Source organism: Muscardinus avellanarius (genome assembly GCF_963383645.1).
Source record: "Muscardinus avellanarius genome assembly, chromosome: 6".
Taxonomy (NCBI): Eukaryota; Metazoa; Chordata; class Mammalia; order Rodentia; family Gliridae; genus Muscardinus; species Muscardinus avellanarius.
In genome coordinates, this window is record NC_137791.1 from 22,062,336 (window position 1) to 22,089,708 (window position 27,373).

At 46.0% G+C, this 27,373-nt stretch overlaps 1 protein-coding gene across 3 annotated transcripts in view; it reads right to left on the reverse strand.

The window, feature by feature from the left end:
* Window positions 1–3,358: 3,358 nt before the first annotated feature.
* Window positions 3,359–27,373, reverse strand: part of LRBA (LPS responsive beige-like anchor protein) — a gene marked incomplete at both ends in the record, with an annotated part of 652,640 nt that continues 628,625 nt past the window's right edge. For all 3 annotated transcript variants that reach the window (XM_080697476.1, XM_080697475.1, XM_080697477.1), the window contains 4 exons: window positions 3,359–3,449; window positions 6,966–7,117; window positions 10,910–11,106; window positions 14,665–14,766. In XM_080697476.1, coding sequence (XP_080553602.1) covers window positions 3,359–3,449; window positions 6,966–7,117; window positions 10,910–11,106; window positions 14,665–14,766 — 542 coding nt within the window. The remainder of the gene's footprint in view (window positions 3,450–6,965; window positions 7,118–10,909; window positions 11,107–14,664; window positions 14,767–27,373) is intronic.

A 27,373-nucleotide genomic window follows, 5' to 3' on the forward strand; every position in this document is an offset into this window, starting at 1 on the left:
CACCCTCTGCTCCCTAGAGAGAGAATGTGGTGTGTGGGGTCTGAGCAATCTGCATTTCTGGTTGATAACATCCAGGCCCAGGAGCAGCCCCGGAGCATGGTCAGTGGCAAGCTGGCACGCTGCTGCGCACCTGACCACAAGGGGGGCAGAGACGGGATCGCTGGAGCCCAGGGACAGCCTTGGCAGCATCTGGTCTGAAAAGGAGGGAGGGGACCAGTAGCCTTAGGTTTTTAAATAATGGTTATATGATTACTGAGGACCCCAAAAATGCATCATAGACTCAACTTCTCAACTCTATCGTTTTCATTTTTTTGTGTGTGTGGTACTAGAGATTGAACCCAGGGGCATTCTACATCTGAGGTGCACCTTGAGCCCTTTTATTTATTTATTTATTTATTTTGTTTCAAAATGGTCTCACTAGATTGCTGCAAGTCTACGCTGCTGAAGCTGTTCTCAAACCTGCGATCCTATCTTAGCTTCCCAAGTACTGGGATTACAGGATGCGCCACCACGCCTGGCTTCAAATCTCTCTTAAAAAAAAAAACACAAACAAACCCAAAGGATGTTTTACCCAACCTTCTGAGTGGAAATGGAAGAGAACTTTAAAAAGTTTGTTTTGCTATTTATCTGCTATAACATAATAAGATCTTTCCCATCCTTCTTACAAATCAGATGTTTTGAAACTTCCCAGCCCCCTTGCCTCCCCACAGTCATAACCTGTGATGCTGATAGGATTAGATTTTATGCTACACAGAGGAGCGGTGTTAGGCCGCCGCTCTCCTGGTCAAGTGTAAAAAACAGCTGATCCAGAGGCACACACCTGTTTGCTCCCGTGCGTGGTTTGCACAGATTTCTGTGTTCGTGAACATGCTCTTCTAATGCCATTTCAGGTGAGGCTTTGCAGCGTGAACACCCCTGGGTTCGATCCCTGATACCCACCCCTGTCAGAAAAAGTGTCACGGACACTAGTGAAGACCGCCGCCTGCCCTCCTGTCCCGAGGCTCTGTCGCACGGCGTTTTAGCTGCTATACTCGCTACAGAGGTGCAGAGCGGTGCAGGCCGGGGCTCCCTGGCCACATCCTGCAAACTCGCCTGGCGTGGCCACTGCTCCCGGCAGCGCTGGGGGCGCCGCGGACCTCCGCGCAGGCCGGCCTCCGCTCGGCTCCGTGCTGACCGCCCGGCGGGAAGGCCGCGGGCTCCCAGGGCCTTACAGCATCTCCTGGTTCCAAGCGGGGTGCTGCGAATCTGCCTGCCAAGTAGAACTGAAGTGTGATGTTTCTTCAATAGGCAAGATAGGTCTTTTTCATTTACAAAAGCATTTCTGTTTATGGCAATTTGTACTTTGGGAATTCGATGCTCATGAAAGATTGCACTGTCGCAAGTTTATATAAATGCATTTGATTTTCATGTTCTGTTTCTTTTTTTTTAGGAAGTGGTACTGGGGGTTGAACCCAGGAGCAATCTCCCTGCGAGGTACACTCCCAGCCCTATTTTTATTTTGAAACAGAATCTCATGAAGTTGCTGAGGCTGGCCTTGAACTGCAATCCTCCTGTCTCGGCCTTTCAGGTACTATGATGGCAGATGTACTCCACCACGCTTAGTGGATGCTCTCTATCTTCAAGCCCTAGCGTATCCTTCCCGAGATCTAAGAGTATTTCTTAAATGGCAGAATTGGAAAGACTTGCTTAGTCCTATTTCAGTGATAATACGTAAGGGAAGGAACCCCTTAATCTCTTGAGGCAGCGATTGGAGAACCAGGCTTAAATTACCACGAGGGGAGCGACGTGGGGCCCATCGGCCACTTTCTGAATGTGCAACCATGGTCCCGCCTCTGCTGGGTCCACTCGGCTTCACCCCAGCCACCTCTATTAGGATGGCTGGGACATTCTTCTCCTAATCAGTTATTTATTTAGGTAATATATTTTTAAAATTGGCTAAAGTAAGCAAACCCTAAGAAGAAACCTTAGGAGATATTGTGCTAAACAGATCCTATTACTAAGAAGTCTTGTAATCCCAGTACTTGGGAGGCTCAGACAGGAGGCTTGCAGGTTCGAGGACAGCTTCAAGTAGTGAGACTCTCATTTGATCTAGCAAGACCCTGTTTCAAAATTTAAAAAAATGGGGTGGTGGGGGTAGAGCTTGGAGGTACAATGTCCCTGGGTTCGATCTCCTATACAAAAAAATTAGTTCCAACAATTCAATTACCAATCCTATTTTTCTCAGTTATTTTGTCAAACAGAATTGCTCATTCCAAATCTCTGCTTTTAAAGAATATCTGAAAAATGTGTGTCTGTGGCAGGGACGGCTTTCGGCAAGCTATGTGGGAAACAATGCCCATTTCAACTCCAAGTTCACAACATACAAAGAATTTATTTATGTAATACAGACCTTTTCTCAAATGTTTTTCACAGAATTCCATACAGCGATCTACTAGAAAAGTAGAATTATACAACACCAAAATAACAGTATTTCTTAGTACAAATTGCTAATCAAAAGGAAGGTAGAGAGAGTTGGATAACACATAGAAGGTAAGACGGAGTTGCCTGGTGCAGCACCGGGGCCTCTGCTCTCGCACCGGGCGGGGAGGGGCCACCAGCTCTGCCTCCCGGGGGGGAGGCACTGGGGGAGCTTTGGTACTTGCATTTCCCTTCACAGAAAAAGGCCGTGAGCCCACGAGTGTTTCCATCATTACAGTCTGTGCTATGAGGACAACGGGTCAGGCTAAAGCAGGAACTATTTCACACTTGCTCTGAGATCCCTTAGGTTTACCACACAGTAAAATAAAATAGCCCCCCCAAACATTATTTCTAGGTCTAAAACATGCTTGAAGAATAATATCATAGAAATAATTCATTGAGCTCTTTTAAATTACACTTACCATAATTTAAACATTGCTATTTAAATCCCAAGAAATTTCAGCACTGAAGAAGCACAATTGTTTGGAAAATAGAGGACCCAGAGTAGGCCGTAAAATCCCATTCCACTATTATAACCCACTTCCCTACAGTTAAAATCATGTATTTTTCAAGATTGCAGATAAAAGGGAAATGTCTGTTCACTAGGGTGAGCGGCTTATGTGCTCCACTGTGTAGCTCCATAATTGGTGAAAATAGACTTCTTGTTATGACTAAAAATATAGATTTTTTTTAAAACTACAGAACCCAGCAGCCAGATTTCTGCTTTGCTGTTTTCCCCCCAAAAAAGTCAAGCAAAGTCTACAAAAATAGCAATTAGCTTTAAAAAATATTTTGCTTGTTCAAGCAAATTGAAGTTACATTCAGACGTGATGGCTGCTTCTCAGGGCAGGACGCCGGCTCTCAGCCCGGGCGGCGGCGGGCCGAGGCGCAGCTGGTGCTGTCAGTAGCGGGTTTGGTACTCGTGATGCCACCGGTTGAAGTCGTTGTAAAACAGCACGATGCTCCCTGACGCCATGCCAGAAATGATGCACCTGGGAGAAGCACAGAAGGAGGCGGGTTCACACACCGGTTTCCTCGGGCTTAGCTACTAAGGAAAGACCTGCTGTCCTCAGGATAAGTAGAGAAGCCCCTCGGACCTGGGTCCACCCGGGCAGCCTCTGGCCCTCATGAGCCCTGGACAGGGGCGTGCATGGGCCAGGCACACAGGAGCCGCCAGGCCTGAGCGGACGCCCTAAGGTGCTGGGCGGCTGAGAACTGCCTTTCATGCCGGCCTCAGAATCGAAAGAAAACACCCGCCAGGTAGTTGCAGGCGGGGGAAGTGGCTCATGGCGAGTGACAGATCAGCTCTGTCAGGTCAGAACTGGAGTAAGACGAACCACAGTAACAGAATGACCATCACCATCAACAAAATGATCACCTCGATGGGTACAGGAGAGGCAGCTGACAAAATTCAGCTACTTTGCATTATAAAAAAAAAAAACATGAACATTTATGACAATCCCACAGCTAACATTGTACTCAATGTTAAGAGTTTTCCCCTTACAATTAGGGACAAGACACGGGTGTCTGCTTTCACCACTTGTACTCAGGAGAGTACTGGCAGTCCTACACAGAACAATGAGGGGGGGCAGAGACAACTCAATTGGAAAGAAGTAAAATTAGTAAAATTCTGTCACAAATGACATGGTCTTATATATACGAAATCATAAACGAGATTTCATAAAAATAGCTGTTAGAAATTTGCAGGTCCATAACACACAAAGGCTGCATTTTTATATGCTAACAATGAACCACTGATGAGAGAAAAATTAAGAACAGTTCCATTTATAATAGCATAAAAAATACTGAGGAGACAGAAGACTTATACTCTGAGAGCTTAAATGTTGCTGAAATAAATAAAAGACATTAATAAATGGAAGCAAATCCATGTTGAGTCCATCCAGTGGACTGGAAGGTAGTACCATTATGATGTCAATACCACCTAGAGCTCTCTGCAGTCACTAGCAAAATCCCTAGCAAAAGGGTTTATTTTATTTTATTTTTTGTGGTACTGGGGTTCCTGGAAGCCCTTCTACCTCCGGGCTACACTCCCAGGCCAATTTTTACATCTTTTTTATTTGGAAACGGTCTCCTAAGCCAGCGCGCGCGGCTGGCTTCGAACCTGCGCGATCCTCCTGTCTCTGCCTCCCAAGCGCGGGGATTACAAGCGTGTGTCACCACGCCCAGCAAGGGTTTTGTTTTTAGAACTAGAAAACAACCCATCCTAAAATTTAAGTGGAATTCAAGGGACCCCCAAATAGCCAAGATGATTTTGGTAAAGAAGAAAAAATGGTCCTGGGAAACTGATCTCCATATGCAAAACAATTAAGCTAGACCTTGCCTAGCAATATATACAAAAACCCAACACCCCTTGCCATTGGAGAAATAGAAACCACAGAGACCACTTCATCCCCATTGGGATAGCCATTATCAAAAAAGAAAAAGGCCGGGCGTGGTGACGCACACTGTAATCCCAGCATTCAGGAAGTGGAGACAGAAGGATGGCAGTTCTCGGCCAGCCTCAGCTACTTAGGTCCTTTGCAACACTGTGAGACCCTGTTTCAAAATAAAGAATAAAAAATAGGGCTGAGGTTGCAGCGCAGAGGTAGAATGCCCCTGGATTCCATCCCCAGTACCACACAACAAAAACAAAAACAGACCATAAGGCTTGCTGGTGAGAATGAGAAGCCATAACCCAAGCATCACGGTGGGATGCAAAGGTGCGGCCACTGTGGAAAAGAGCCCGGGAATTCCTCAAAGGTTAAGCAGATTTCCATATGACCCAGCAGTTCCACTCTTGGGCGCGCACCGCACCCAAAACTGAGTCTTGCAGGGTAATTGTATGGCCATGTTTTTGATGCTGATTATTCACAAGAGCCACAAGGTGGAGTTACCTTTGTCTCTCCTGAATGGATAAACAAAACACGAGACATCCATACAGCATTAACCTTAGAAAGGAATGAGATCCTGACACAGCAGAACGTGACTCCCTGAAAACACGGCCAAAGGGAGGAGGTGGATAGCGCACGGTGCGGTGCAGGGGGTGCTTGGGAGCTGCGAATGCAGAGAGTGAGTGGGGCGAGCTGGGGCAGGGCACTGACGCTCCTGAACGACGGGGTGGGGTGGGGAGCAAGCTAGTAAATGGACGTTGGTGATGGCTGCACAGCACTGAATATATTTAATGTTACAAAACTGTGCACTAAAATGTCTAAAGGGCAAATTTTGTTTATATGTTGCCACAAAAAATTATGAAATAAGATAATCTGTATATATTATATATATATATATGTGGTTTTTTTTTTTTTTTTGGTGGTACTGGGGTTCCTGGAAGCCCTTCTCCTTCCGGGCTACACTCCCACTCCCAGACCTATTTTTATTTTTGGAAACAGGGTTTCTTAAACCAGCGGGGCTGGCTTTGAACCTGCGATCCTCCTGTCTCCGCCTCCCAAGTGCGGGGATTACAAGCGTGCGCCACCGCGCCCGGCTTTAATCTGTATATTAAGAGGAAACAAGTTGCCAGATAAACAATATCCTCCCAATTTACCACTTGGGAGTTGTTAAAACATAAGTCAAATCTCTCAGTCCCAGGGACAGAGATAAAGCATTTTAACATTATACATGCTGACAGCTCTAACAATTTTGTTTTCAAAGAAGAATGCTCTAATGAAATGCAAAAATCGTTATGGCAATGTCAGTGGGGACTCTGCCACCTGAATCCTGTCTATTCCTCGGGAGCCCAGCTCTGTCCAAGAGTGGCAATGCCATCAGAAAAAAAAGGTCAAAAAGTCATACTTTTTAAAAGGTGCTCTTTTTGTGTGATACTGGGAACTGAACCCAGCATTCTACCTCCAGGCTGTACGCCCTACACCAATTTTATTTCTTTCTTGGAAACAGGGTCTCACTAGGTTGCTGAGAGCCTCACTAAAGTGCTGAGGCCATCCTTGAACTTGTGTTCCTCTGGTCTCAGCTTCCCAAACACTAGGCTTACAAGCATGCGCCGCCATGCCCAGCTTAAGATCCTTGTGTTTTTTTCATGCGTGTGGTACTGGGGGTTGAACCCAGGAGCATTTTCCATCCAGGCTACAGTCCCAGACCTATTTTATTTATTTGGAAACAGGGTGTTGCTAAGTTTCTGAGAACCTCACTGAGTTGCTGAGGCTGGCTTTGAACCTGTGATCCTCCTGCCTCAGCCTCCGGAGTACTGGGATTACAAGCGTGCATCACCTCGCGAGGCTTTTAAAAAGTTCTTTTGGAAGTTAGGCACAGATTTATAATCCAGACACTCAGGAGGCTGAGGCAGGAGGATCTCAGGTTTGAGGCTAGTCGCAAGTTAAGGCCTCTCAGAGAAAGCCTGTCCTTGCAAGTGCCTAGGATTGGTCCCCAGTGCTGCATAAAGCTTCCTGGGAAGCCTCTCACTGGCCGCTGTGATTGCACAGGGCACCCCCTCCCTAAGGAATCCCTCTGCAGTTCTGAACACCACGCTTGGCACACTGCCATCCCAGTGGTACCTCTGGTCGTAGGACAGGGCCATGGCGCGGATCCCGGCGTCGCAGCCTGGGTAGGCAAAGAGCTGCCTGAGGTCGTTCACCTGCCAGACCTTGACCACGCCGTTGTCTCCTCCCGTGAGCAGGTACTGCCCGTCGCGGCTCAGCTGGATGGCCTGTGGAAAGAGAAGTGTGTCTGGGGAGGGGTCCTGAGCACCAGAGGAAACTGAGTCGTAGGAGCTGCTGTTTCTCAGAATCACATGGACACGGCCAGGCAATGCCCGAAGTTTTGCTTTTGGAGGATGGGATGGGAACCGTGAGCTCGGAGGTGCTCCGGGGTGCCTGGGACTCATCCTGTGCGGATGCGCCTAGGCCCGAGCAGGGCGGCAGCAGCACTGAGCACCTCCCTGGCTGCTGGACATTGATGGCGATTGGGAAAACGCACGGTACAGTGGAGACCTGCAGCTGCCCATGGCCGGGCCGGGGCCGAGCGCCATCCAGGACCGTCAGCACCGCGCCTGCCCGCGAACGCGCCGCCTGGACGTGGCCCACGATGTGAGCCTGCCCCGCATGTAGAGCCCTGGGTGGAGCGCAGAACTGCCTATTTCGTTTCTGTACAATGGCTTCCATTTTTAATGATTGGGAAAAAAGAATGTCTCATGGCATATGAATATCATATGAGTTCCAAAATTGAGTGCCCCTACTAAGGTTTTATCAGAATCCAGCCACATCAGTTTGTCTCTGGCTGCTTTCCAGGGAGCCGCAACAAGCCCTTGATGGCTCAGAGACAGAACAGCGTGGCCACTCCTGAGCGCCTGATAGGAAGGACGGCTCTGCTCGGCCGCTGGTCCTATCACACCCCTTCCCTCCAGGAACGTGGAGTCCTAAAAGTCCAGGTTTTATTTCATCCAAAGCTCTCCAGGTCCAGAGGATACGATTAACACATCTCTGGGGCCCTCTTAAAGCACCTGGCACAACCTGACCTGGACAGCGAGGAGACCACATGCAGAGGAGAGTTAAAGGAGAATTAAGAGCCCATGGGGGCGTGCTGGGACGCCGGCGCCGTCCTAATGCGTCCTTCCCGAGCCTGGGTGGCCTCGCTCCTCAGTCCCTGCAAACACCTGTCCACCTGGGCACACCCACACGGAACACGCACTGGCGGCCAGAAAGAACAAAACCTGATTTCTGAAAACAACTTAGAAGGTTCCGCACTCATAATTTTATTATAATTGCTTTAAGTCTTTACCCTATGACAATTTTTAAAAAATTTGTAGGAAAGTAAGGTCTGTTTCATACCTATTCAATGCACATAAACACTACTCTCTGAAGTCTCTTAAATATAGCTGATTCTCCAGGACCAAAAATACATCTAAGAAATAAGATCCATGTGTGGAAGACAGTTACACATAAGATGTATTCTTTGAGTCTTATTAACCAAATACAACATTTTTCAGTATGAATAAAAATCTCTTCTCCCCCATTCACTTCACAAATGGCAAGCTGTAGGGGGTGTCTGGGAACTGCGGTGAGGACTAGGACAAATAATTATTTGCTACACTTATAAAATCCAGCTGATGAAAATCTATTAACCTTATGGTTGTGGTTCACTTGAATTCTATCCTTGAGGCTTTTTACTGGGCTAAGTCCTATATTAAAATATAAATTAAAACCATTAATCTTTAATTTTTTGTTCTGGTAAAGAGTCTCTAGTCCTTTCTTCCTTCTGGAATGAAGCGAAACCTGGTCTTCTAGGGCTATACATCATCAGTATTCAAAATATTCTAAAAGACCAGGTGCCCTTCAAGGAGAAAACAGATTCCGCTGGCCTGGTCTCCAGGAGCCTGTGGGCGCCCTCTGGCGTCGAGGGCGGGGCGAGCTGTGCTAAACTGCACCCCGCTGCCCCCCAAATCAGCCCTCCTGTGAGTCTTAATTCTAATCTGTCTCCTTTGGGCCCAGACATCTCAAGGGGCCCCAGAGATGTGTCAACCTCTGGACTTTGCCAGTTCTGGGCGACACTGTGGCTGCCCAGCTCCTTAAGGAGGTTCCAGGGGCCATAGCTGTCTGTTGGGGGCGACCACATGCTAGACCACTGTCCCAGGAAAAGAAACAAATGAGTTCCTCCAGGTGCAACGGTGGTTATCCCATATTTATGATCAAATAACTGTGCTACTTAAATTGAACGTACTCATCAAGACATCTAGACACTGTCTAGCTGGTGTACTATGATAATGCTATTATGCAAAATGCCACTGAACAATCTGCCATCTAAAACCAAAACAGGTGGGTGGCTTGATTAGCTCACAGGGCCCAGGAGGCCTGCCGCCTGCTTGGCTTGCAGGGTTCTCCTGCATTTCAAAGAAACAACTTCTGGCCTGCCTGGGCTCTCCTCCCTCACTGCTCAGACTGCAGGATGGAGCTGGGGATTCCTGCTCTGCGATGTCCGGCACCCCAGCACCCCTGGCCGTGGGCTCCCTCCTGGTCCACATGGACGTCAGTCTCTGGAGCTGGGGCAGGTGGTGCTCATGTCAGGCAAGTTTGCTGTAAACACACAGCTGCGAGTTAGTGTAACAGTGCAGGCGTGCTGAGGAGGAGGCAAAAAATCCTTTAAGCCTAAAGTCCAGTGGGAAATAGAGCGGGGTAGAAAGCCATGGCCGCGGGCAGAGGCGGCGCGGGAGGGAACGGCTGGAGCCCTGGTCTCACTGAAATGCCACCGACGCGGCTACAGCCTGCCAGGGATTTCAAATCATTTTACAGATTTATTAGTGTAGCTGACAGTGTAATTGCAACTTGGAGTGACAGATTATCAACATTATTATTGTAAAGAAAAAAGGAAAGGAAAATCCTCTGATGTGTACTTGGTTTAAATGAAGTATTATGGGAAAGGAGGGAAAAATAAAAGCAGAGCGTGTATGCGCTGCCTCGGCGGCGGGGCCAGCAGAGGAGACGGAGAGGCCCCGCCAGCCAGGGGAGGCCAGAGGCAGTGTTGGCTGAATTAAGAAATCAATCCCAGGCCAGTATAACTGGTTTTTGTCCTGAACCAATGACCCCAGTGTTTACTTGGAGAAGGAGATTTCAAACCGACCCAGGAACCTGGAGGATTTATGTCATCTTGGCTGCTCAGGGGCAGGACGAGCACAGAGTCCAAGTCCAGAGCTGGCCCACACTCGGGACTCTCGCCCTGCCATGTGGGGTCCCCTCACTATGCACACCACGTGACCTCCTCCCTAACAACAGACACACCTCGGCCTCATCCTCCCTGATGCACCTAACAAGGGTGCTGGCGGTGAGAGGGAGGCCCTTGGATGGCAGCTCCCAAAGGACATGCAGCCCCTTCCCTCGCGCTCCACGTGGCCTGGCTGGCAGACATCAGCCAGTCACCGACGTCAGCCTGGAGGGCCACCAGCACTGCCTTCTGTGGACTCACAGTAGACGCGTTTGCCTGACTCGTTTTATAGGTGAAGCCCAGCTCCCCGAAGTTTAGAAGGTGAAGCCCAGCTTCCTGACGTTGTAAAGGTGAGGCCCAGCTCCCTGAAGTTGACATGTTTTGGTCTTACTCTCCACCCAAGAAGCAGAGCCTGATGTCAGTGGCTAACCCGAGCCACCAGTCTCTGTGGCCTCCACCTGCTCAGCCACAAAAGAAGCCAGGCCTAGCATACTCTACCCCACCGCTTCACACTCAGAAAGTGGCAGCGGACAGCGAGCTTCCTAGAACAAAACAAAAGCACTGCAGTGCCGTGGGAAGCCACCCAGGACGACGCGAGCAGCTCAGAAGCCCCCTGGGCTGCAGGTCACCTCGGCCGGCCCGCAGCACACACCGGGTCTGCTGTGCTCACCTTGTCAAACACCACTGCAACAACCCAAGCGCAGGCGTTGGGGTTTTTGTTTGCCTGTTTGTTTTTTTAGCAAACCCTGTCCCCCTCACTTGCCACGCTGAGGTGGGAATGGAGAAAGGCCTGCGGCGCGCTCACCCTTATGTGATCCTCCGTTTCCACGGTGGCCTGCAGTTTCCCGTTCACGCTGAAGGTGCAGAAGCAGCCGTTCTCATAGAAGATGACACAGTGGCCCTCCCTTGAGGCCTGGATCAGTTTCGGCCGCAGGCAGTTTTCAGGCCCCTCCAAAGTCCTGAGCAAGTCTCCATTCATGGAATGTATGAGACACGGTCCTTCTAGAAGAGAAGAGATGCACAAGGCAGGATTAATGACGGATCAGAAACGGGGCAGAGCGCTCGCCGAGCATGTGCCAGGCCCTGGGCTCCGTCCCCATCACCACACACACACACACACACACACACACACACACACACACACACTCAAAAACAAAACAAAAAAAATTTAAAAGAGGAAAAAAAAGAGAAACAGACCAACGGTCTGAATCTTGAGCACAGACCGAGCAGGATTGCAGCCCGTGCAACAGTTGTGGAAAACCCTAGAACAACCATGTAAGTCATTTTGCACAAACTCCTGTTGGTGTTCGCCAGCTCTCAGCCTCCAGCGGGGAGAGAAGAGAAGCTAAGTCATACACGTTCACTTTTCTCCCAGATACAGGAAGTTACTTTATGAAACTCATTATGCTCAGAGGTGAAGCGGAGTGAAGGAATTCAGAAAGGAATGGGGCAGTTGCAGCCCCCGGAACAGACCCAAAGCGGCTGGGAGAGAACGAGCCCAGAGGTGGCTGCCGCCTCCGCCCTCAGCCGCTCACTGCGTCACTGAGTACCCCTGTCCCAGGATCCTTCTGCCACTCCTTGGTAACCGAGTCTTCCCTGATGTCCAAGCCCAGCAATCCAGGGCGACCACAGGCAGAGGAGCCCGAGGGGCACAGGAGCTGCTGAGAAGCCCATCCACACCAGGGCTTTGTTGTGCACCAGATATGTGTCGGGCAAAGTGATGGGGCTAGAAAGCAAAATGGTCTGGGTGGGGATTAAGTCCCAGAAGATAACTGGTGGCCGCCGCTCTCCTCACTGAGCTGCTTGTGGCCACGGGGAGTCCCTGCCTGCTCCCTGCGTGGCTACGGAACGCATGTACTTGAGAATATGGCTCTCAGAGTTTTCGAAGCCATTCAGGGAGTTTTAAAATTTTTATTGTTCTTCGACATGAATATAAACAGGCAGTCTTGGCTTTTGCCCAATTCCTTCATGTGTGAATTTCAGTTATCATCCCCTAAATAACACTATCCCCCCAACAAGAAGTTCAGATTTTAGTTACCATGGTGATGGCAGAAATGTGGCCGGCTGTTCAGTCCACAACCCCTATGTAAGTAATGGCGTGCCTCACAACTGGCCAGTCATACCCTCCTGTCACGGTACGCCAGCGACTGGTCAAAGTGTATCTGTTGCTCGGTCTGTGCCCAGGCAGCAAACGTGGCCTCTTTGTCTCCCAGTGTGGCATTTTATAAAAATTATTAATCAAAAAAGGCTACTGGCCAACAAAGATGAAACTTTAATAGAGAAATGAAATCATGAAGCTGATGGAGGTGGAGCTGCCTGCAGGCTGTGGACGCTGCCGAGACATCAGCTACGTACGCGGCAGGAAATGAGGGAAGGGAACTTACTGACATGAACTAGGAAAGTGGTTTGTAACAGAATCGATGGTGTCCCAGAAGGAGCGATACCACTAAAGCCCCACATTAAAGAAGCCCTGGAGGATACTCTATGACACTGAAAGCACAGAGGATAAGATGTCAGAAACTGGTCTACACTTAGAAAGGAGTGTGGCCGTTCCCCAGCGCACAGGAAGGACGCTCACCCTCCGTCCTGGAGAGCGCACGGCCAGAGGCGGCAGCACGGCTCAGACCACTCTTGGGAAGTTTTCACAAAGAAATAAAATATTTTAATTCTTAATGCTCTTGATGCTTTAAATCACAGTGTGCTAAGTAAATGTGAGTTTACTATTTTCTTCATGTCTTTACATACATGCATGTCTGTGTATAAATGTATATGAGGTCTTTGTGTGTGTGTGTGTGTGTGTGTGTGTGTGTGTGTGTGTGTGGTACTGGGGTTTGAACCCAGGGGCATTCTACCTCCAAGCGATACCCCCAGCCCTCTTTTTTATTCTTTATTTTGAAACAGGGTCTCACTGAGTTGCAGAGGGCCTCACTAAGTAGCTGAGGCTGTCCATGAACCACGATCCTCCTGTCTCAGCCTCCCAAATGCTGGGATTACAAGTGTGCGCCACCATGCCTGGCTCTAAGAGCTTTTTAATGTTCTAACACAATGTTTCCTGAAATTTCCCTCATTTTTAGTCATTTCGTTCTGCATGGTTTTGGCTTGCATGGCCACTTTTACAGCCCCACGCTGACATGCGAAGCAGGGATGGACGATCATAGGGCAGGTTCATTTTACCTGTGTAATCTGGACCAAATGTAGTCCAAGAACTCATGCTAACCCAGGACATTATGAAATTACCAGGGATAAGAAAGGGGAAAGTCCAACAGCTGCAGAATTCTTGGTATCAGTGTTGCTATTTCAGTGTGTTGACCAACTAAATTTTTAAGCACAGCCCTTTAAATATGTTATATGTCTGTTAGCTAGACCATTATCGTTCAGAACACAGGTAAGGTGACTCAAATTCCGCATACTTCCTTACCAGGTAAGTATCAAAGGCTGGAGAGGACAGTACATTTTTGTGTGTCCTGACCTCAGCTCAGAACAGAGAGAGCAATGGAGACGCTGTTACAAACGGAGAGGCCAGCCGGGCGTGGTGGTGCACGCTTGTCATCCTAGCATTCGGGAGGCTGAGACTGGAGGACGCGGTTCATGGCCAGCCTCAGCTACTTTTAGCAAGGAACTTCGCAACTCAGTGAGACCCTGTTTCAAAATGAAGAATAAAAAATAGGGCTGGGGGTGTAGCTCGGAGTACAATGCCCCTGGGTTCCATCCCCAGTACAGAAAAAATAAATAAATAAATAAAAAAGAGGCAGTGGAACCGGAACTGCTCTCAGCAGAGCGTGGCGCGCCCTGTGTGCTCTTGGAAGGCTTGCTTGATCTCTGGTTTAAATATATGCCAGTGCTGCCGGGCGTGGTGGCGCACGCTTGTAATCCCCGCGCTTGGAAGGCAGAGACAGGAGGATCCTGCAGGTTCGAAGCCAGCTGTGCTGGCTTAAGAGACCCGGTTTCCAAATGAAATATAAAAAATTGGTCTGGGAGTGTAGCCTGGAGGTAGAAGGGTTCCATCCCCAGTATCACCAAAAAAAAAAAAAAGCCAGTGCCACCCGACCACCCATGCAGGCTCTTCCTGAGTCCTCAGCGCTGACACTGACCCTGCCTATCTGAGATGCCCAAGCTGGGCTGGACTTCAAGTGTTTCCATCCAAGAGTAAGATGGAACCCACCAATCAGAGGTCAGTAGAATAAACAAATATGCACAGGAGCTCCTTGTTTCTGCCGTGGAAGTGAGGTGGAAGTGAGGAAGCTGATGGGCCGTTGCCTGTAAGACATCTTTAACTCTTTATAGCAGAGCTGTGAAATACAACTTCCCAGGGGTGGGAAGGGTCCTTGCTGTGTCCAATTCAGTGGCCACAAATGAACAAGGCGCGCCTGAAATGTGGCCATGTTCACAAAGGACTCAGTTTTTAACTCTGTTTAATTTTAGCTGAATTGGAATAGCCCCGCGTGGCTCTGGCTATAGAGTAGACCCCGGCTTTAGAGGAAAGGGATCGATTTCATCTTTGGGGATATGTTATCAGGAGAGGCCGCGCAACGCACGCTTCACGGAGGGTCACGGCGTTACCTCGAGAGCCGCTCAGCACCAGGCCGAGCTCGGCGCACACGGCCGCGCACGTGACCTCGCAGTCGTGGCCCGTCAGGATGGCGCGTGGAGTCGTGGTCTCACCTTCAGGAGGAAAGAGAGCAGGAGGGCAAATTAGTCGAAGCTCATGCGGATTAAATAACGTGTTCCTGATTCCCATCATGCCTAAACCTTTCTTTAATCAGTAGCTTGAGAATCGGCCCCAAACTCCTATTTTAGAACTAGATCCAAGCTATGTGCTATGGTTTGGTTTTGAAGACGACGTGTTGCAAAATTTCAAGGAGCCCTTATGTGACTATCAAGCCACAGCGGCTGAAAGCTCAGGGATGAGAGGACAAAGCCTGCCTTCTAAAATGACCATGTTATGTCCAGATATGAAGGCCTCAGCACTGATCTCACTCACAGGTATGGGGGGGGGGGCAGCGGCGCGGGAAACACACCGAGTGCCGTGTGCGTGTACGTGCGCCTCCCTTTGGACCTCACTAGGATATAGAATTACAACACACCAATAAAAGTACAAAAACAGTGAAATAAAATGCCTCAGAAACTTCCCAAATTAAAATAAATGAGCCCTCAGTCAGGTGGTTTGTGGTTTATGGGTACGTGATTAGAAAAGTAGAGACACTGGCTTAATGTACATTTCAAGGAAAGCCCTTCTCCCCCTCCCCTTCCCCCTCCTCACAGGATTCCTGGTGAGGATCTCCACGCAGTTCCTTCCATAAATACCATATATATTTACTAAACTTGGGCATTTTCCCATATATCTCACAGGGTGTATTTTTCTATGGCTTATTCAAGAAATCGAGGGGGAAAAACCACATTCTCGCATGTAAATTCTAACGATGGCTGAGATTAGGGAGAAGAGGGTGGAGGAGTGCAGATGGGTTGGGGGTGAGGAGCCCACGGGCAAAGGGCCGCACACGGAGGTGACGCGCCATAGGCCTGACTCCTGCTAGGCCACAGGAGGAACTGGACTCCACACCAGGCCTGAAGAATACGATCCTAAGACTGAATTCGATTCTGCTTGAATAGTGTCTAAGGACGAAGACATGAAGAGCCTTCATAAATAGAACTAAGGACCAGGATACTGGGGGCCGCCTTAGACTCCCTGGATTAGCATTGGTTTTGCAATATGGTTGATAATGAGGCAAAGGTTCCCAGAAAGTAGGTCCTTGTCACTAGCAGTGGAACTCTGTGGAAAATAACTTAAATGGAGTGTGGTGGTGCATACCTGCAATCCCAGCTACTCAAGAGACCGAGACAGGAGGATTACAGGTTGGGGGCCAGAGCACACTAACTTAGCAAAACCCTGTTTCAAAGTAAAAAATAAACAAGAGCTATAGGTGTAGTTCAGTGGTAGAACACTTTTGGGTTCAATCCCTAGTACCCAACCCCACAAACAACTTAAAAAATATACCCATGGTTTTGTGTGTGTACAAAAACTTCTCTGTAAAAGGTACAGGGAATTAAACCCAGGGGCATTCTGCCACTGAGCTATACCCCAGCCCCACTTTATTTTACTTGTATTTCTTTTTATTTTGAAACAGGCTCTCACTAAGTTACAGAGGGCTTCACTAAGTTGTTGAGGCTGTCCTTAATCCTGCAATCCTCCTGTCATAGCCTCTGAGTACTAGGATTATAGGCATGTGCCACAGTTATCTGGCTACTCTTCTTAGTTTAAAAGTTTACTTGAGCTGGGCATGCTGGTGCACGCTTGTAATCCCAGTACTTGGGAGGCTGAGACAGGAGGATCGCACACGTTCGAAGCCAGCCTCAGCTACTTAGTGAGGCTCTCAGCAACTTAGTGAGACCCTGTTTCCAAATAAAATATAAAGTACATCTGGGAGTGTAGCTTGGAGGTAAAGCCCCTGGGTTCCATCCCCAGTACTACAAAAAAAAAAAAAAAAGTTTACTCGACATTTCTCAAACCAGTATGAATTTGTTATATAGAAATCTTTTAAAAGTCCACAAATTTGGGGGAAAAATTTAAGGAAAGCAAATAATGTAAGCTAATCTGAATTACTTCACATTCTCTTAAAGATAATCTTTGACATAAAATTAAGAAATAAGTATGCTATGTTTTTAAAAGTTAACAATAAAACCACGCATGGTGGCATACACTTGTAATCCTAGTACTTAGGAGATTGAGACAGGAGGATCATAGGGTTGAGACCAGCCTCTGTGACATGGCAAGACCCTGTTTTAAAATGAAAAAATAAGGCTGGGGATGTAGCTTGGAGGCAGAATGCCCCTGGGTTCAATCCCTAGTAAAACACACACACACACACACACACACACACACACACACACACACACACACCCCATACACACACTGAGTTAATAATTCATGGTTTCCTCCTTTCCCACAAAGTTCTAAATTCCACAAAAATAGCATACAGTGTTATTTCTGAAATTACTGTCTAATTATCTCAATTGAAATCTATATGCTGTAAGGGTCACAGTTCTGGTGTGACTGCCCCTTTGTTTTCACAAGTCACCACTTCATGGATCTTAACTTGAACTGTCTTGGAATTCTTTAGTAGAAACTGAAGGTTTGAAGGAAAAATGACGGCAAATGGAAGCGATGGACGGAGAAGCCAAGGAAAACAGAGGACGCAGACCCGGCACGGAGCTCGGCCGCCTTTGGTTTTCTAGGTTTGAGAAGGTTTTCTCAGGAGCATGGCGGAGGGAGGGCACTGCTGTCCAGTGCATTTCTTTCTTTCCAGGACTCTATGAAGTCGCAGTTTCGGGAGCCTCGTGATTAGCCCCAGGAAAGTGGGTTAAGACATCAGCATTCCTTTTTGCAAACTCTTAATTAAGATTTGTGTAAGTATGCTTTACTTACAAAATGCTAGTTTCCAAGAAACCAGACATACCACGTCATTCTTCACTCCACAAATCAGAAGACACACGCAGAATATCTTCAAAAATGAAAGATTTTTCTATCTTAGGGCCTGATCTCTAAATAAGGGACTGCTCGGCGCTAGGGCTTGGGCTTCAAAGTTTGGCAAAAAGTTTCCTAATCCAGGAAGCAGGTTAGACAGTTCAGGAAGTACAGGGAAGAAAGAAAGAGAAACAACAAATTAAAAGCATAAGGTGGACTGATCATTAGCTTCTCTCAGGTAACTGGCTTCACAAACACTCACTGAATTTCCTTAAACCTGCCCCCAGCTTCCCTAGCTCTACGAATGTACATTCCGGGCTCCCAACCCGCGCCTGCTCTACAAGACAGCCAGAGAGGGCTTCCTTTAGGAAGAGCCCTTTCCAGTCTTCTTGCCCGCCAAACGCAGTGCTCCCTGTATTATCTGCTTTACAGATCAGGCATTCTTTACGTTTTTATCCTCAAAAAGTATGTTTAAAATAAATATCTATCATTGCGCACACTTGCAATCCCAGCACTTGAAAGGCGGAGACAGGAGGATCGCGCAGGTTTGAAGCCAGCCGCGCTGGCTTGAGAGACCCTGTTTCGAGCCGGGCGTGGTGGCGCACACTTGTAATCCCCGCGCTTGGGAGGCTGAGACAGGAGGATCGCACAGGTTCAAAGCCAGCCTCAGCTACCTAGTGAGGCTCTCAGCAACTTAGTGAGACCCTGTTTCTAAATAAAATATAAAATAGGTCTGGGAGTATAGCCCGAAGGTAGAAAGCCTCTGGGGTCCACCCCCAGTGCCACCAAAAAAAAAAAAAAAAAAAAGAGAGAGAGACCCTGTTTCAAAAAATATATATATATATGGGTCTGGGAGTATAGCCTGGAGGTAGAAGGGTTTCCAGGAACCCCAGTACCACCAAAAAAAAAAAAAAAAACAAAAAAATCTACTGGATTTCATAAGCTCCAATAAACCAAGTGCTGCAAATGTTAAAATGTCACTATAGAAAATATAATTCTATGATATGGGCTTGAAATGAAACAAATATAAACTGTTTAAGTGCAGCAGGTTTTTGGGGAACCACTTGGCTTGAAATTCCTAAGGGGACATGCTGATTAGAGGTGGGACGGGCTTTCCGCGTGGCTCACCCCCCATCCCGTAGTTACACCCTTACCATCATCCAGGATTCGGTACCGCCCACGGGGCAGCATCCTGCAGGCAGGGAGGGCAAAGGTCCTGTGGGGAAACCTGGAACTCTCTCTCTGGCTGCAGCCCCCTCCGCCTGCCCCTCGCTCCCCGGGCGTAAACACCTGGGGCACAATCAGCTCAAGCAAGCTCATTCCAACCATGTATGCCTTTTCAAACACTCCAAAGCTATGGCCAGTCTCTTGCTGAAGTCTCTAAAGAGCAGGGGGGAAAAAACTCTTCTTAAAAATATCAGCTAATTCTTTTGAATAAAATCTTGCAATAGTCAATGGATATAAAGTCTTTACCTTTGCTCTCTGAGGGAGCAGGATCTACCAGAAGCTAGAACATAAGGCAGCATGGATTCCCTTTAAGAACCTTTTTACGTCTTACTGCTTGAAAAATCGTCACGGCTTTCAGTAATGCTGAAAGAAAAATGTATCTTGCTGCTAGTTTAAGAAGCTACACTTCAAACTCTTTTTAAAGAGAAATAAAAAAAAAAAAGAAAGAGGACAGACTTCTCGGATTGCTTTGAAAAGCTGAGCAATTACTTCAAAGGAAAAGGGAGTCTTTGTCTGCTGAGCAGGTTCATGACTAGTGATGCAAATCCCTAGCGGAGGCTGAAAAGGATCCCCAGCGCATCTTTATGGATGGCCTCAGAGGAAGATGAACAAGTCAAATGAGATTAAAGACAGCCCAAATCCCGCCTCGAATGCTGGGACACACGGGTTTTCACAGCCGAGCTCTTCTCAGTACATAATGCTGAATATGGTTCCTAACTTAGAGACGGGATTGTAACAGCCCAACTCGCCCTGCAGCCCCGCGTGAGCCCACTGAGGCTCGGGCATGTATTCTGGACCTGTGCCGAAGACATCTGCTGAATTGCTTTGACACCATTGGACAGAATAGCATTTTTTATTAAATGTGTTTCTTTGGTGCCCCTGTAACAGCAAGTATGTTTCCCTACAACACAGACTCTGAACCACTTGAAATTTTATACCAAAAAAAGAAAAGAGGAGACAGTAATTGCTCTAGTATCCTGCTCAGAAATAGTCAGCGAGAACTATGTTTCTTAGGATCTATCTCCATTGAGCTGAAGAGGATTCATAGTCCAGAGAAAACCAGACTGGCTGCGTATTTCTGGCAAACTTTTAGTTACTTTTTTTTTTTTTGTAAAAAAAGGGAATAAAGTCCTTGGTATTTTGGGCAACATCTCTTCAGCCCTATGAAAATTAAATTACTTAAAAATGTTCTGCAAGGTTCTCATTAGCAATTTAAATATGTTGTTATTAGCAAAGTGAATCTCCTGAATTCATTCACCATTTCAATAATGTCTATAATAAAATGAAGCAGGTTCAACATTTTCCTACTTGTTGTGTAGAAATAAAATCCTTTCTCCCAATTAATACTTAGTTCAGCTAACTCCTAATTTAATGTGCCATTAAAGAGCACACCCTGCTGTGTGCACATGCATGCCTTGGCTCTCTGGCTTGCTTGGTAACATTTACTGAGTACGTATTATATGTGATGCCCTGTGGAAATAGGGAGGGAATGCAGTGCAGCTCTCATTTGAACGCGACTTGATTCTGAATGGTCATTGGTGCCAGGGCGTCACTCGCGGGGAAAGGTCTTGTCTGGCAAAAGAAAATCGAATGGTCATTGGATCAAGTTCTGTTGATCTTCTAATCATGCAAAGTATAATTATAAATACCTGACTGTACAGGCCAGAAACATCATACTGATTCCTGAATTACTTGTTACAGCTGCTTTGTGTGCAAAATCAATATTTAACATTAAGTCCTTAAAAACAGCCAATGTAATTTTCTGCATTAGTAAAATATAGTTTCATCTGACCTTTTAGAAAGGTAAACAAAATATGAAACCTGGCTCTGTTAAAAACATCAATAGGGAACTCTCTTTGAAATGAACTATACATTTGTTTAAAAAAAACTAAATACAAAATGAAGTTCTTAAGGGTATACAGATTAAACACAACAAAAAAATCAAAATACTGTACGAGATCTGCCAGTCATTTCCTAAAGATGGATGCTTCTACTTTGCGCATGCCTTTTGTTCCATTTTAATTACAGTTGATTACTACAAAATGTTCCCGTGAAAACCCAACGCTAAGCTTCCTCGTGTGGCTGACCATAACGCTAAATCAAGAAAGGAAATGGCTGCGCGGAGTCGGAAATGGGGCTAGCTGTTAAAGGTTTCTTAACTCTTTCCATTAGCTTCCTAATTTTTCAATAGGAATTACACTACATTTTATTTACCCCCAAAGAAATGCTAGGAAAATTGTTCTATTAATTCCGTGTCTACCAACTCTCTCCCCTCCATGCATCATGGTCCTTGGTAAAAAATATGTTACTGTGATTAAACACACAGACTACAGAGGACGCACCACAGTTGCATTTAGGGTCTGACAACCATCAGAACATGCAGTGCCCTTCTCTTGTACATAATATCAGAACTATTCGTGCAACACAAGATAATGTTTGTATCAAAATCAACTCTAAGTTCTAAGTTTGCAACATTTCCCTTCCTCTATTATATGCATAAAAGTTTATGACACTGGAATCACCCTCTAAGGCTATGTTAAAAAGTGAGTTTGTGCCAAGCGTGGTGGCGCACGCTTGTAATCCCCGTGCTTGGGAGGCAGAGACAGGAGGATCGTGCAGGTTCGAAGCCAGGTTCTCTGGCTTAAGAGACCCTGTTCCCCCCCTCCAAAAAAAATTGTGTGTGTGTGTGTGTGTGTGTGTGTGTGTGTGTGTGTGTGTAATAGGTCTGGGAGTGTAGCCTAGAGGTAGAAGGGTTCCATCCCCAGTACTGCCAAAAAAAAAAAAAGTGAGTTTGTGCTGGGCATGGTGGTGTATACCTATAATCCCAGCTACTTGGGAGGCTGAGGCAGGAGGATCACAAGTTTGAGGCCAGCCTGGGAAATTTAGTGAGAGCCTGCCTCAAAATAAAATTTTACTCAGGGCTGGGGATGCAGCTCAGTGGTAGAATGCTCCTAGGTCCAGCCTGCAGTGTGGTGGTGGTGGGGAGGGAAGAGTGTTTCTTTATGTGCACACACTTGCATGTGTGTGTGATGATGCTTTTAAAAACAAACTCGTAGGGGCGGGGGTCGAGCTCAGCGGTAGAGTACACGCTTAGCACGATCGAGGCACTGGATTCAAACCCTAGCACCAATAAAAAGAAGACAACACCCACATTCAGATATGCTATCATAAAAGTTAAGTCTCATAAAACTATCTTTTTATGTCCCCTTTGTAAATATCGAGTGCTTCAGTGATAGGGCGGCATCAAATTCTCCACAGCTGATAAGCCAATTAAATTCAGCAGGAGCTGAAGTACAGCTCAGTGGGTAGGGAAGGGCCCTCTGTGCTGGGCCGGGCCCAGCGCTCCAGCGCGTCCTCGGCACCCACGGGCCCTGGGTTCCATCCCCGGCACCGAGAACCAAGCAAAACCCTCGGCTCCGTCCCAGAGTGCCCGGGTTTGAACCTGGGTTTCAGCCCCGGCGAGGAGAGCTTCCTGAGGCAGGTCCCCACGGTGCCCGTTTAGGAGGTGCAGGCGCTTCTGGGGCAGGGGCAGCAGGCATGCCGTACGTGTAATTTTTCTGCACGTCCTCTGGGAGACAAGGCCAGTGACGGTAGTTTGCACACAGGGTACGAGGAGGATGGCGCCGGCCGATCGGGAGAATGCTGAGCAACGTCTAGCCGCAGCAGCGGGATGCTTTCCCCACCCTCTGTTATAAAAGCTCCTTTCAGCGAAAGTACAGTTTCTGATCCCGTGCTGCATAAATGCCAATTAGAGAGGATTCTCATGATTTTTGTTTATCGTTAAAGAGAAAGCATACGTGAATTTTTAGAAAGTATACTTTGATTTTTCCCATTCCTTTTTTTCTTAGGCTTTCTGACTCTCACTCCCAGTCCATATCCATTCTGATACAACTACTAACATCTACCAGCCGAGAGCAAGGAGAGAAGGTATTTTACAAAAATCGGATTCATCTCCCAACTCAAACATCTCTGCTGTCTCTCAGGATCAAAGAAAGACACGCGCATTTTAAGACATCCTGATAATTTAGTAAATTATGAATGAGAGAACTGAGAAATTGTTTCCAAATCCTACTACCAAACATTTGCTTGGCTATCATTCCAAATTATATATGCGTAAATAAATATAGCACATAAGTGTGCACACGTATAGGCAAGGCCACTGTGCCTGCAGTCTGATGATCTTTTACGCTTAGCAAATATGGAGAGTCCATCCCTCCCTCCGTTCCGGTGTCAGGGATGCATAATATTTTGCTGTTGGCCATAGAGGACAATGTGTGGACATGTCATACGCGACAGAAACAAAGTATCCTTTCCTTCCTGTTTTCTTGAGCCTTTTCCTTTGTTGACCACCAGAGTGAAGCGGCTTCTTTGGCCCTCGTTCATCTATAGCTCCTGTACCTCCTGCAGCTGCAGATGAGTATCTAGTAACGTCAATGTGTGAGATTCTGCCTCCAGAAAAGAATCCAGGTAGGCAGAAAGCTGAATGAGATGAAATCCCGTCCTGATATGTGGACACGCAATGCTAAGAATATGATCTTACGGCTGGTCCATGATGACACACACCTATAATCCCAGTACATGGGAGGCTGAAACAGGAGGATCACAGGTTTGAGTCCAGCCTCAACAAGTCAGCAAGACCTTGTTTCACGGTAAGAAATTAAAAGTTGGACGTGGTGGTGCAAGTTTGTAATCCCAGGACTTGGGAGGCTGAGACAGGAGGATCGCATGTTTTGCAGTCAGCTTCAGCAATTTAGTGAGGCCCTCTGCAACCTGAGACCCTGTTTCAAAAGCAAAAAATAAAAAGGGTTGGGTGGAGCTCAGAGGTAGCATGCCCCTGGGTTCAATCTCTAGTACCCCTCAAAAAGTATGATTCTTATGAATATAAATTAAAATTAATTAAAAACTTGAAATCTACTTATCTCAATACCCAAATCACTTAAAATTCTTTGTCACATGTCTTCCTTAACATCTTTAAGCTTTCTTTGTTTAAAATAATAAGCCCCAGGCGCAGTAATGCACACCTGTACTTGGAAGGCTGAGACAGAAAGACCACAGGTTCAAGGCCAGTGTGCAGTAACTTGGTGAGGCTATATTTAAAAATAAAAAATAAAAAGGGCTAGGGATATAGCTCAGAGGTAGAATGCCCCTCAGTTCAATTCCCAGTACGACACAAAATAAATAAGGCGCGCTAAAAAACATAGAGGGTTTTCACATTTTTAGTTATTAAGAACATGTTGACATTATTTACCCCAAGGAAATGAAGCAATCTCTCAGTTATAGAAAGTTAAAAGCTATAAGAATAAAAGCTTAAAAGGTCAGTAGTTATACAGCCATAAGCCAAAAAGGAAGGAAATTTTCCAAGGAAGTTTTTTTTTTTTCTCTAAAATCACTTTAAATCCAAAATCTGAAGTCTGAGAGCAACCTACTCGAGTGTGAGAAAAATTCCTTTAAAAAATTAGCAGATAGCAGATGTGGTGCCACACCCTGTAATCCCAGTATTTGGGAGGCTAAGACAGGAGCATCACATGCTCAAGGACACCCTCAGTAAGCAGTGAGACTCCTGTCAACCTAGGGAAACCCTGTTTCCAAATAAGAAATAAAATCAAGCTGGGGTGTAGCTCGAAGATAAAGTGACTCTAGGTTTAATCTGAGTACTATAAAAAAAAATTAGCAGGTAGCCAGGTGTGGTAGCACACATCTGTAATCCCAGTACGTGGTAGGCTGAGACAGGAAGATCGCAGGTTTGAGTCTAGCCTTAGCAACTTCGTGATGTTCTGTTTCAAAGTAAAAAATAAAAAGGCCTGGGGTGCAGCTAAGAGGCAGAATGTCCCTGGGTTTAATCCCCAGTAAAACACACACACACACACACACACACACACACACACACACACACACACTCGGCAGATAAAGATAAATGAAATGATATGCAATGATTTACTTAGGTAATATTAAAAATATAAGAAAGTGGATTTTAAAAAGATTAAATGTATGCTCTGTAAAGCCATATAAGTAAGTGGACACCGCATTTATGAAATCAAGGTAACCAGAAAAAAATAGGATGTTTTTGTTCCCTGAAATAAATCGTGTAAGTATTGAATTCCATATAAAAATTGTTCTTCTCATAAGTTCTCAGGAATATCTGAAGTAGCTATGCATAAAGCTGCTACACAATTTCTCTCAATAAAATGAGCTTTTCAGAAGGTGGCAAAGTCCGCCTAGGATGCGGTCACAGAGCCCTTACTGTCGCCCAGTCGTTCTATGATGATACCACACGCGTGTGGGTTCGTGCGTTCAAACACACAGAGGCACCTCAGATTCTCGGTGCAGGAGAGCCCTACTATTTAGATTTAAAGTGGAGGAGGGGCACAGGGCGCTTGGTTTCAGGGTATTTTCAGCTTCTCAACTAAATAGAAGAAGACACACGAAATTTTCTTTGTGAGTGTACACAGCAATCCTTAGTTGAGAATTGGAAATATGTACCTTTTTAGATTAATTCCGGAAACTGTTTGAAATTAAAATTCCTATCTGAACCTAAAGTATCAGACAACCTTCTTTGGCACGGCACTATTAAAAGTCTACATATGAAGATACTCAGCTTCAATTCAAGGGCATAAATCATCAGTTCCTGTGTTCTCATATTTAAATGGCTATAGCCTACGGGCTGAATGGTATAGTCATTTTTCTCTGCAACCAAACAAGGTAAATAAATGTGATATATTGGCATATCACCCCACCGCTCTGCATATGGTGCACATTAAGGTTGTATTCCTTTGCCATATGAATATAATTCCTTTTACCACATCTACTATTAGTTACAAGCAGTAAATACAGAGTTGTTTTGCTGGAACTGGAGGGCCTGCGTTACATCACGGAGCACTAAACATCCTGAACCTTCTGGACAATTTCATAGACATACTTTTAATGTCACCTGAGCTTGGACACTGCCAGCATGCTGCTTCAAAACCCTGCTCGAATTCGTCAGGGAGAAGGAAGAACACTGGGTAGTCCCAGTACCCGGCAGACACCAAAAGCTGGGCCACAGGGAAGCTCGGGGCACGGTGCGTCCTTGACAAAGAATCAGATCAAGAGTCCTATCTCAAGTATAAAAAGTCTGCCTGTTTCAAGCATTGCTCCCATGTTTGGAACCAAGCAAACATAAAAGCCTAAATTTAAAGTAGCTGCTAAGCAATTTTTCCCTGTGTAGTTTTCAGAAAATTCTGCGATCAGTACAACAGCCCATTTTGAGACAAGCCGTGGCACTTTGTTCTTTACTGGGCACATATTGGGCTTACTTTTCCTTAAAACAGTTATTGTGAAGTTCCAAATCCAGGTTAGGGTGGTGGAAAAATTAAGAATAAAGTGGTTTCACTTTAAAAACTCATTTGATTAAATACAAATGTATATATCTTGGCATGTGCGGCCCATAAATAATAGATCACAGGCAATTAAAAACACAGTACACCTGTGTTCCCAAGCGCCGATTTTCCTGCTTCTCGGCGTTATATCCCCAGATGCATCCAGCAGATGGCGCTCTAGGCCACCTACTTACTGAGAGGAATACTGGTTGTATTATACGCACCTATATTTTGGCAAGACAAAGAATAGGGATTTATCAGTTGCTTCAGTAAAACATATTAGGTTTTACCATAAAATGGCCATAATTCCTAAATATGTGTACAAAATATAAACGTGCATAAGCACACGTGCACAGAGGCAACCGGTAAATAACTCACACCTGGACATATTATGACACGCCTTTTCATACAGACTTGATGAGTAGCCTATGTGTGTATCAGTGGTATTTATGGTCAGATGGCAAGATCATTCTAAATTCATTAAAAAAATTTAGAATGCCTCAAAGTTAGAATTCATTTTTAATTATAGCAGGAATGTCTCATTAGGGTGATACTAGTAAAATTAACAACAGTAGGATTTACGGTAATGACTTAAGTGATTGATGAGAGTATAACAAAATGAAGTTTTAGACAGAGGAAAAGCAGGGCTGCCACGGCATACAGTACTTTAAAAAACAGCTCTGTGGTCTGTTAGTGCTAGCCTTATGGTTAATAAAACCTTCCTTCTAATTAACGGTGCTGAAATATTCTTAAAGAACAGAATCTTGTTGCTCTGAAAAAAACTTAAAGAGTTTTTTTCAGTAGACGCCATTCCCATAAAGGAGAAAGCTGACATAGATTAGCATGTCTGATTGCAAAGAGGAAAAAAAAAATGCCACCTTTCAATCAAATCAAAACCAGAATGCAAGAATGGAAAACTACTTTACTGAAAGACTACACACACAGATCTAGGCAGCGCCCTCCCAGTCGGCAACCACTTGCTTCGAACGCTAGTCAGCTGTGGCTTTAAAAAATCACCGCAATACCTAAAAATGCTTCATAAGCGTTTAATTTTTAAAATCCAAGTTTATGATTTATTAATATAATATGAAAGGGTGAATGCATAATAACTGTTTAAATATCAAGAGAATGCACTAGGCCACATTTTCTCCAATATTTGGCAGCATGCAGTCTGGACAGCTGTACTTAGAAGGAAAAAATAAGTATCTCAGGAAAAGCACCATGT